This window comes from Mesoplodon mirus (genome assembly GCF_964341445.2).
Source record: "Mesoplodon mirus genome assembly, chromosome: 4".
Lineage (NCBI taxonomy): Eukaryota > Metazoa > Chordata > Mammalia > Artiodactyla > Ziphiidae > Mesoplodon > Mesoplodon mirus.
In genome coordinates this window covers 73,618,027-73,630,220 of record NC_138979.1, presented here as the reverse complement: position 1 = coordinate 73,630,220, position 12,194 = coordinate 73,618,027, and the positions used below count along the sequence as shown (strand labels likewise).

The 12,194-nt window shown below is 39.1% G+C and overlaps 1 protein-coding gene across 2 annotated transcripts in view; it reads left to right on the top strand.

Annotated features, from left to right (window-relative positions):
• The window catches only part of ASB7 (ankyrin repeat and SOCS box containing 7), a 57,065-nt gene that overhangs the window by 33,484 nt on the left and 11,387 nt on the right, over nucleotides 1–12,194 (top strand). For both annotated transcript variants that reach the window (XM_082618105.1, XM_082618104.1), the window contains exon 5: nucleotides 4,864–5,469. In XM_082618105.1, the coding sequence (XP_082474231.1) occupies nucleotides 4,864–5,469 (606 nt within the window). The remainder of the gene's footprint in view (nucleotides 1–4,863; nucleotides 5,470–12,194) is intronic.

The window sequence follows — 12,194 nt, the reverse complement described above, 5'->3', positions numbered from 1 at the left end:
AGACATTGCAAGAAATGAAAACCACAGACCAATTTCCCTCATGACAAATTAGAAATAACCTTAACAAAATACTATCAAATCTCATCCATCATTATATAAAAAAGAATATTACATCACGACCAACTAGTGTTTATCCCAAGAATGCAAGCTTTGTTTAATATCTGAAAATATGATGAGTAATTTACCCTATTAATAGAATAAAAGTAAATACCAAATGATCCTTTCAATAGATGCAGAAAATGCATGTGACAGTATAGTATACCCATTCATCATAAAGACTCTCAGCAAGCCAAAAGCAGAAGACAACTTCCAAACCCTAAGGAAAGGCACCTGTGAAAAACTACAACTTACATCATAGTAAATGGTGAACTGCTGAATTCTTTCCCTCTGAGATTAGGAGCAAGGCAAGGGTATATGCTTTTACTGCAGTTCGTCAACATTTTATTGTTCAAATAAGGGTCCTGGGATTGGAAAGGAAGAAGTAAAGCTGTCTTTATTTGCAGAGAACATAATTGTATATTTAGAAAATCATAAGAAATCTCAAACATTCTAGAACTAAAAAGTGAATTTAGCTAGATTACAGAATAGACAAGTTGGTATACAAAAATCAGTTTTATTTCTCTATACCAGTAATTAACATTTAGAAAATGAAATGTAAAAACAATTCATTATGATAACAACAAAGTTTAGTAATAAATGTAATGAAAAATGTGCAGTACTTGTATGCTGAAAAGTACAAAACATTGCTGAGGGAAATTAAAGAAGACCTAAATAAATAGAGAGGTATTCTGTGCTCATGGTTTGGAAGAATAAACATTATTTAGATAATTTGGGGCAGATTTACATTTTTAGAGTCGGTAGAGTTCCAATCAGCATTGTAACAGGCTTGTTTGAAGAAATTGGTAGGTTGATTCTAAAATTTATTGCCCAAAACAGTTTAAAGAAGGTTTGAGAATGTTACCTGCTATCAAAACTTACTATAAAGCTGCAGTAATCAAGACAATCTGGTACTGGTATATGGATACACTTTTAGATCAGTGGAACAGAATAGAGTTCAGAAATAGATCCACACTTGTATGGTAAATTGTTTTGTGGCAAAGGCACCAGGATAAATCATCGAGGAAAAGGTAGTTTTTTAAACAAATTGTGCTGGATCAAATCGATATTTATATGGAGAATAATGAACCTTGATCTGATCTTACGCTGTACACAGAAATCAGCTAGCAATGGACCATTGCCCTAAGTATGAGTTAAAAGTATAAAACTTCTAGAAGAAAACAAAACCTATGTGACATTGTGTTAGGCAAAGATTTCTTAAACAGGACACAAAAAGCACAAACCATAGAAGAAAACAAATGGCAAATTTCATCAAAATTCAAAACTTTTTCTCTTCAAAAGACACAGTATAGAAAATGAAAAGGCAAGCCATAGACTAGGAGAAAATACAAAACATATCTGACAAAAGGGCTTGTTTCCAGAATATATACACAATTGAGTTTTAAACTCAATAATGAGAACAACTACACAATAAAAATGGGTAAATGATTTCAACAGACACTTCACAAAAGAAAGTATATGAATAAGCCCCGTATCAGAATAAGCCCAGTATCAGTAGTCATCAGGGTAATGTATATTAAAATCCCAGTAAGTTACCATTATACTCAATAGAATTGATAAAATTAAAATTACTAATAATGCCAAGTATTAGTGAAGATGTAGAATATTAGGAGCGCTCATACATTGCTGGTGGGAGTGTAACATTGTATAGTCACTTAGAAAAACAGTTTGGCCCTTTTTTAGGAGGTTAAATTGTACATTTAACATATGACCCAGCAATTCTCTTCTAGGTATTTACCCAAGTGAACTGAAAACGTATATCCACAAACAGACTTGTATATGAATGTTCACAGTAGGCTTGTTCATTATAGCCTAGGAATAACCCATTTATCCATTTGCTCCTGACTATATAAATAAATAACTGTATATCCATATTATGGTATACTGTTCAGCAATACAAAGGGACGAACTTTTGATGAACAACAACATGTATGAATTTCAAAAGCATTATGATAAGTGAAATAAGTCAAATACAAAAGCCTACTACTCTATGATTCCACTTATATCAAATTATAGAAAGGCAAAACATTAGTGGTTGCCTGGGATCCAGAGTCTGGGCAGGAAATTGTCTATAAAGAGGCAGGAAGGAACTTTTTGAGATGATGGCAATATTTTGACTGTAGTGGTAGTCACATGACTGTATACAATTCATCAGAGTTCATCAACCTGTATACTTAAAATGGTTCAGTTTTATTGCACCTCAGTAAAGCTGTTGGAAAGAAAGAAGCCATATTGGTAGGGAATGTTTGTCTGCTTTTATTTATACATACTTTCAAACTTTTCAAATGGGTTTCTTGAGACTGCTACAATTTGTATTAAATAGGTTGCACCTGGGGGGAGAAAGCTTGCTAAAGCGGACAAAGTTATGAGGTGATGGGGCTACCATGTTAGTGTTCAGGGAAGGCTTTTCTGTTGAAGGAACATTTGAACAGACACAGATGAAGTGAATTCAATTAAGTCAAAGAAGGTCTCTTCACATGTGCCCTTCACATTTCTTACAGAATTTATATCTAGGTGTTTTGTAGTTTCTGCTGTTACAAATAAAATCTTTTTCTTATCTTATTGCATTGGCTAATAATCCTTAAATTAATTTTTGTTTTCATCTTTGTCTTATATTTCCTATTTGTTAATTTCTTGAGGAAAGTAACTATACAGATTTTATACGTTGTTAACCTACAGTCTTCCTTCTGTGCTGTGTTTCCAGTGTGTGCTCAATTAATGGATTTTAGTGATTTTTACTTAGACTAAGCAGATCATTGCTGTATTTGTTAATCTTTGTTTCTCCTAGCTCGGTATAGCACCAAGTTGTAAGTAGAATCTTAAAAAGACCTGAGGGGGAAAACTAAAGATGCAAGTGCAATTTTATGTAACGTAATTTTAATTTTACTGTCAAACAAAGCGAGTATAGGATGCACATGAGACTGTTTGCTGGCAACTTTAAAGGCACCCATGGTAGATGAAAGGTGGGAGAAGTGAGAAAAGGTATTCTTAAATTTCACTAACAGATTAAAAGAGAATGTCTGGAAGCAGTTGATTGGTCAGGTATAGATTAGGAATGGCCATCTTGGCAAGATTTATGGTTTTATTTGAATAGAAGGGGCTTTTTTATATTTCATGCCTGTCTTCACTTAGTCTACTTTAGGTAAGTGAGGTATCTGAAAACAGATTTGAGGGCTCAGCATCATCTGTCAAAATGGAAACAGCAGCTCATGTTCATGCCTTACCAGTAGATGGCAGCAATGTGCATTGTTTAAATATTCTTGCTCCTTTTTTTTTAAAATTAAGTAGTGAATAAGTACTGTATATCTTTCTTTTAGTGAAGACCAAGGCAGATATGATACCCTCATTTTCTATAAACACATAAAAGTCATATTAGTGTTGTGTAATGTCAGTTTATATGAAATAATCTTAGAAATTCAACTGATATAGCTTACCTAAAAAGTGTTAACTTTTTATAGCTTTTGTTGTAACTATTTCTTAATTGAAATTTGTATTCTCCACAGTATCATTACTATTTTAGATACAGTTTTCTGCCTCATAGGTTTTTCTAAGAGACCAAGCTGTCATAAAATGTTTTAGAACTAACCAACATTTTACTAAACAAAACGTGACTGTTTAATCACATGACTGTGGAGGCTTTTTGTTTGTTTGTTTGAAGAACAGTTATGAATTTTTTTCTTTCATGAACAAGCTAAAAATTAATGGTGACTTTTATAAGAAGAAAGTATTTTAATCCTTGGTAGTTAGGTCCACCCAGTTATCTTCACACAGAATTGCTGGCCTCCAGGAAGTGACCTACCTATAGCATATGAGGGTTCTTACCCCTTTTCTGCCCTTGTCCAGGAAGGCTAGTGGGATGAGAGCTGTGTAGAACTGACCCTCAGCTTTAGGAAAGATTGGGGGCAGGTGACAAAAGTCTGTGACTTGAGGAGTCACACAGCAGATAAATCATTTTGGTTTCTTTTCTTCTCTTTTATTTCTTTTTTTTTTCTTCCAGAAATCTGTCGATTTAGGAGAGAGGTTTGGAACTGTTTTAGAAAATAATATTTATTCAGTGCTGAGGTTTCTCCCAATTTTTCTCACAATGTGTGCTGCTTAATTCTTAAAAACTCCAAAGTTCTTGTAAAAGGAAGAATTCAGAATAGAGTTTTATCTTATAAAAACACGATTTATCAAGATCACTTAACATATATCTTACATGTTTTGGAATTCTTACAGATCACAGAAAACCTTTTTTTTTTTTTAATTTTTACCTAATACACCCTAAAACAACACAGTCTGCCAGACCACAGTACATCCGTAATTTAGATCAGCAGATGTTGCTACACATGCTTCTTTTTAAGACCAAGAAGCAGCAGAAGAGAAAATAAAACAAAAAGTTCAAAACAGAAGAGAAACATGAAACAGTACAGAGATGAGGGAGTTGGGAAGCCAAGGGCAATTGGTGAAATTAGCAAAGAGAGGGGATGTGGTGATCTGGACTCTGTGTTTTTTGTATACAGCTTTTAAACGCTTTGTAAGTCATATACTCATCCTATTAATCGAGGTTTGATAACTTTCTACTAAATTTTTTCTCCATTAAAACGGTATTTCAATTAAGCTGAGGCAAGAAGGACTTAATATTCATTATAGTGTTTAATCATTTCACATTTCATATGAGAATTGGCTAAGATGTGCTGTGCCATGGCAGAGTTCGTTGCTTTGTCTCAGAGTCTGCTAATGTTTTCATTTTGGTTTTAACTCTAGCTGATCCCACAGTTAAGGACTTAATCGGAGGCTTCACTGCACTTCATTACGCAGCCATGCATGGCCGGGCTCGGATTGCACGCCTGATGTTAGAATCTGAATACAGGAGCGACATTATTAATGCAAAAAGCAATGATGGCTGGACTCCCCTTCATGTGGCTGCTCACTATGGTAGGGACTCATTTGTCCGACTCCTACTGGAGTTCAAGGCTGAGGTCGACCCGCTCAGTGATAAAGGTACAACGCCGCTTCAGCTCGCCATTATCCGAGAGAGGTCAAGCTGTGTGAAAATCCTCCTGGACCACAATGCCAACATTGACATTCAGAATGGTTTCCTGTTGCGATACGCTGTGATCAAAAGCAATCACTCTTATTGCCGAATGTTCCTTCAGAGAGGAGCAGACACAAACTTGGGTCGCTTAGAAGATGGACAAACTCCTTTACATTTGTCTGCCCTTAGGGATGACGTGCTTTGTGCACGGATGTTATATAATTATGGAGCGGACACGAACACAAGGAACTATGAAGGACAGACCCCACTGGCTGTTTCAATAAGCATTTCTGGAAGTAGTCGACCGTGTTTGGATTTCTTACAAGAAGTCACAAGTATGTAATTTAATTATTACTATTATTACATTTAAAAAAAATTTTTGCATCTTCTGAGGAGCTTAAGGTATTTTTACAACTTAAAATGACCAGACATTAATGATTCTTATTAGCCCTGCTCATTCCATTCATCTGAAATGAAAAGAAAGCTCTATATCACAGGATTTCATTAAAAATTCAGTTGTGTTACTAAAAGTAAATGGGGGTAGATAGGGTGTTAGAACACCCTCGATGTTAGGTGTTAAGATTGATGCTAGAACAGGGCAGTTCCTACTGGTCATAAACATAGTCTTTCCAGGCTTTCCTGGACTTGAGATTGAGGAATTAGGAGAATTTTGGATCTTAGCATCCATAGCTATGGAAGTGTCCTAGAATTTGTGCTTTATTGCTAAGTTGTTGCTCATGTTTTATTGTTGCTTTTCTTCTTCTTTACAATGTGAACACACATGAAATGGAACAACAGTGCTATTTATCAGACATCTTAGTAATGCAGGTTAAGGATGATAGAAATCAGAAAGTGCTGTAAAGAAAAATTTGCTCCCAGTGGAAAATTTGGTGCCACTGTCTCTGGCCCACACAGGACTGTATAACTGACCTGTTTTTGTGTGGGCACTTTTTTTTAAAGCCAGGAAAAGTGTCTGACCCATTGTGTGTAGTGGTGCATGTGTTCGTGTTGTTTTTCGGATAGAGGTATTAGTTTGTGTGGAGTAGCCACCCTCTCCTGTCCGACTTCCTTGTAACCAGTCGAGTATGTGTCTCAGAGCTTAACATCACACATGAAGCCACAGTCTACAAACAAAACATTTGTCTGCCACACTTTTTAATGAATTCCCCTTCCTCACCTAAGTTTTATGTTTCATTCATTGTTATGGAAGAAGAAACACATTCTGGGTACCAGGTACTGGAGGATGAGGAGTTTACTTGACCTGCTTATAAATAATCCACTGCCCCCCTGAGAGCTGAATTTGGGAGTAGAAAACTTATGAAGAAATGAAGTGTAATTTGTATTTTGTTTATTCATAAGAAGGGAAGGATGAAATTATTACCACTAAGTATATTCAGACTCAAGCATAAAAAGAAATCACACTCAGAGTCTAACTCATGCTGTCCAATAGAACTTTCTGTGATGATGGAAATGGTCTCTGTGCTGTCGACTGTGGTAGCCACTAGCCCCATGTGGCTGTTGAACACTTATTATGTGGCAAGTGCCACATAGGAACTGAATTTTTAATTTTATTTAATTGTATTAATTTAAATTTAAACATCCACAAGTGCCTAGTGGCTGTCGACTTGTACAGCACAGATAGGCCTGCCTTGGGAGAGGTGTTTTGGGCTAAAAAGCTTTTGAGGCACACTGATGTACCCAGAGACAGGACATGTTGTGTGTGCTGATTCCTCCCCAGCTGACCCTTCAGACCCAGGCCACATTTTAGGAAAAGACTACAGCAAAAATTCAAATGCTGATTCTCTCAGCAAAAGTTCTAGCAGTTTTCATTTATATAGACCAGTAGGGGTGTTGGTGTAGTGAAAGATAAGATTACTCTTGAACTTGAGGTTAGAATTCTGTCGTGGTATGTAGCCTATAAAGTATATCTTATTCTTAATAAAGTCTGAATGTATTTTTGTGGTTGCTGCTATTGTTGTTGTTTTAACTTGAACACTAGAGGCTCATGGTTAAATTACCTTGTCTGTCTTCAGGAAGGCATGTTACACACATAAATGCCGCAGCCTGTTTGTTAAATACCTTGCTCAGTGGTTAATGGTGTAGACTAGGGCTAGACTACGTTAGACCAGCCGTGACTCTACCACACATTAGCTGTAACTTTGGGTGGGTTAGCTAACTGCTCTGTGCCTCAGTGTCCTCATCTTAAAATTGGGGTAATTATATCTGTCTTACAGGCTTGTTGTGAGGATTGAATGAGTTAATATTCATAAAGCACTTAAAACAGTACCTGGCACATTTTAAGTGCTATATATATGTTTTTTTAAAAATAAAATAATTAATTAAGTGAGGGTGGATGAACAGCAAGAGCTGGCTTGCTACCTACAGAGTGAATCCCTTAGATTCTTATTCTACCATTGCCTCTATTTTCAACTCTATAAACTGTTGTGTAGTCGGCATCTGGAGACAGGCAGCCAGGGGGATGGGTGGAGCTGCCCCTTCATCCCCCAGCCCTTGGAGCTGCTCAGTTCCACCATGGAGTGCTGCTGGAGAGCAAGAATGTTGAGTTAAAAAGAGATTCACACGTACCTTTAAAATTAGGGCAGATAGAAAAATCGACGGGACTGCCTCTTTGTGTTTGAGTTCTCCACTGCACCTAGAGCAGAGCCATACACCTAGTAGGTCCTCAGTAAGTGTGGGTTGGCTGATTGGCTGCATCTGTAAGGATGGTGGCTGAGCAAACTTGGGATGCTTTTCAGAAGTGAAGGACCATCTGTCCTTGGAAGGCTGCAGTTATCCTCTGTCTTCAGGTGATGCAACATAATTCATTACTTCTTGACTTTGCTGTCAGTGGTGTTTCCTGCCAAAAGCAAATTAAGTGTTTCTGCTTCACCTGTGCATTATTTATTAGATTTTCTTTTCCGAGTGAATAATTATGTGCTAGAAGGACCAACTGTAGCTGATGCCCTCTGGAGCTCTGTACTGGCTCTCTTGGAAACCAGAGTGAGGACTTCCCTGGTGGCGTAGTGGTTAAGGATCCACCTGCCAACACAGGGGACATGGGTTCAAGCCCTGGTCTGCGAAGATCCCACATGCCGCGGAGCAGCTAAGCCTGCGCGCCGCAGCTACTGAGCCTGCACTCTAGAGTCCTCAAGCCACAACTACTGAGCCCATTGCCACAACTACTGAAGCCCACGCGCCTAGAGCCCGTGCTCCATAACAAGAGAAGCCACCGCAATGAGAAGCCCGTGCGCTGCAACAAAGAGTAGCCCCCCGCTCGCCGCAACTAGAGAAAGCCCGTGTGCAGCAATGAAGACCGAATGCAGCCAAAAATAAATAAATAAATAAATAAATTTTTTAAAAAGAAAAGAAAACCAGAGTGAAAGATGGTTAGGTGGTTCAGGGAGCCATCAAGTCAAATCCCTGAGCTCCTTTCAGTCTTTACTGCTGCTGAGAGCTACCGCTCTCTAGGCCCCAAGTCCTTGGCCTCAAATCTGAAAACTCAAACTCCTGAGGTGTAAGGACAGCAGAAATGCCACTTGGTGGTCTTTATTCAGGGCCATTTTACTAGAGAGCAAGTTATTTAAATTGGAAGAACTCAAGACAGTCGTAGTCCTAGAATCTAAAAGCTACTGTGGCTTTTTAGGAAAATTGCCATAAAAACTCTGATACACACTCCATAAAAACAGAGCAGGTCAAGTGGCTTAGTTATAAGGTAGTATCTGTGGGTGCCTTGTTGGTCACAGTAGAGGGAGAAGCCACAAAGAGGTGTTGTTATTCTACAGACAGACTTCCAGAAACCTCTGCCTTCTAGAATGGCTGGAACTCAATGTGATCACCTCCAGAAAGCCAGTCAACTGAAGGAGCAGCTTTTTTGTGCCCTGGAACAGTAAATACAGCTAAGAAGAGCCAAAGATCCTACCTGGAGAATGAAGATCACCTTGCTGAGGGAAAGATGTTTCCTGCTTAGATAAGCCAGTTTTTGGTCTTTTAGTTCTTTTACTAGAAAAAAAAAAAAAAGAGTGGAGCAAATAAACTAAAGGGACAACAACAGAGAGAGCAATGAAAATGTGACCAATGACCGGTAGAAATGGTGGTGATGACAGACAGCAGCAGACGTTCTGATGGAGGTCCATTGATGGAGGATGATGGAGATCCGTTGATGGAGGTCTATTGGAGACACTCATTCTGAGGGTCATGCAAATGCATGCAGTTAATTAAAGTAGAATAATTTGTATGTAGCGTTTGCACAGACACCATTTGGAGCTAAGAGGATCATGGAAACTCTGGCGTATAGGAATGGGCAAAAATTCTCTAGCTGAAGATAAAGAGCAGAGATTGTAGGAATGTTTGTCCAATTCAAAAGAAAAAATTAACATTTATGCACAAGAAAGGGCGAGCACAAGAAACTGTTGTTAAAAGAGGTGCAACGTTAAAAATTCAAGAAAGACTATTTCATAAGTAAAGCTTACCCTGAGAAATGGTTAAATGATAATAGAACTCTCCTTGAGCAATGGGATTGTAATCTAGTGCTCTTTTCCCCTTATCATCTCCCTGCCCTACAATGTAAACTTTCCGAGTCAAGGAGTTACTCAGAATATGAAAGTTTTTTAAGAAAGAGAGATTTCATGAGAAAGCAGTTTTTCCCTCTCCCCTGTTTCATGCCCTGCCCCCCACCCCCAAATACCCACACCTTGGTGAGCTAGGAGGACTGCAGTGGCTGGAGTCAGAGAAACGTTTATTCTCCAGGTGGGATAAGACTCTGGTGAAGTCTCTTCCCTTGCAGAACAGACTTTGTTATGAAGTTTCTGAGTGTATGTCAGATAGTTATTCTCACCCTCCCCCTGGCAGAGCCATGAGGGGGTCTTTATTGTCTCTTCATGTGAGAACCTGATGGGGTTCCTGAAAGGAAAGCTCAGAACATCGGGGGTTTCCTAAGACTGTGGCTCTCCCTCTCAGGCTGGTCCATGCACGGCTCCTGGCAGTTTGTCAAAATGACCATTTAAGTGTTCCTACCAGTTTGTGGCTCCAGTAGCTACTGCTGCAGGTGCACAGATTTCAGCTGTGACTCTAGAGCTGATTCTCTCTCCAGATTTTATGGTGGAGGTTTGCCCTGTGACATCAGTTTACCGATGGGTCCTAGATAAGTCATTAATTTCAGTTTGTTCAGCTTTTTCTTCTTGTAAGGACTGGAGTGAGGACTTCAAGTTCTTTATATGTTGGAGCTGAAACCAGAAGTCTATTCATTATTTTTATCATTTTTACTTACAATGTGAAAATCATCCTATCCATGGTCCCTTGGGCTGAGTAGAGTTTTGCCCACTTGTATTCAGAGGCACGTGTCTCCCTTATAGCGTCCTGAAGGTTTCTCAGCTGTGCCTGTGTCATGGGTGCGTTGAATCAGCTGAGTCTGGTGGTGGAGAGAGCAGCTAATGGGCTCTTGACCCAGTGTCTGACTTACCTAATAAACTTGGGCAAGCTGCTTAGCCTCCACCTGCCTTATGGGTCTGTTTCCTTCTCTGAAAAATGGGGGAATTAGACCATAGTCCGTGGAGTCCCTCCTTTTAAAAATTCTTGCCAATAAACACTCTTAAAGAGGATGATATCCTGCTGCATGTGGTTTTATTTTGTTTCTGGATTCATGTAGAACAGTGTGGACTCTTGGGGGTCCTCGAGACAGTTTTAGGTGCCCATGAGGCCAAAACTAATTTCATAACAATACTAAGATATTATTTGCCTTTTCTTTTTTTTTTATTGGAGTAAAATTGCTTTACAATGTTGTGTTAGTTTCTGCTGTACAATGAAGTGAATCAGCTATATGTATACCTATATCCCCTCCCTCTTGGACCTCCCTTCTCCCCCCCCGCCCCCCGCCATCTAGGTCATCACAGAGCACAGAGCTGAGCTCCCTGTGCCATACAGCAGGTTCCCATGAGCTATCTGTTTTACACATAGTAGTGTATTCATGTCAAACCTAGTCTCCCAATTCATCCCACCCTCGCCGTCCCCCCCGTGCCCACATGTCCGTTCACTACGTCTGTGTCTCTGCACTGACTGTGTAAGAGCTGTGGTGGGTAAAATGGCAGGTACCTCAGCATTAATCAAGGCAGGAGCCCCAGAGGGTACTAGTAGTTGTGTTCTTCACCACAAGGCCATCTCAGTAAAGAGTGTTCCAGTTCCATTTAGGAATCTCTTTGACTTAATTTTATTAAATCTTATCCCTTTCAGTATGTACCTTTTAATTATTCTGTGGGATGGAAATTGAAAGTATTCTTACTATGTAATGAAGTGCTGTGATTGAATTGAGGAAAAGTACATCTGTGATTTGTTTGAGCTGAACCAGCAGCATTTTTGGTGGAATACCATTTTTACCTGAAGGATGGACAGACAGCCAAACTATAGCTGTTTAGGCTTTGGTATTTGGTAGACATTTTCTTGAAAATGAGTAAAGTGCATTTGTCACCTTAAGGAAAACAACCGACAGTATTTATGGGGAGTCATAAAATTTGAGCTTTCAAGTGAAAATTAGAATTTTGAAAAACTTGTATTTTTGTATTTGCCACTGGGACATTGACAGTTTCCCAACATGTAAAGACATTTTTGAGATTAGTAGAGATAATAACAAAAGTAATTTGTGTGTGTGTGTGTGATACGCGGGCCTCTCACTGTTGCGGAGCACAGGCTCCGGATGCGCAGGCTCAGCGGCCATGGCTCACAGGCCCAGCCGCTCCGTGGCATGTGGGATCTTCCCAGACCCGGGCACGAACCCGTGTCCCCTGCATCGGCAGGCGGACTCTCAACCACTGTGCCACCAGGGAAGCCCCAAAAGTAATTTTTTGATATCATGTAATAAATTGGGTCAACATATGGAAGATCTGCATAATAACCCAGGTAACCAGTATTTTCCAAATGACTAATGCATGATGTTACAAAATCATGCATGGGTAAAAGATCCGTTCAGAGGGCAAAACAGACCAATGGATTTTAATGTGAAAGAGTAAAAAGAAGTTCATTGTTGTGGTTTCAGATTCCATATTGCATCTAACCTTTAAAAAAACACCTC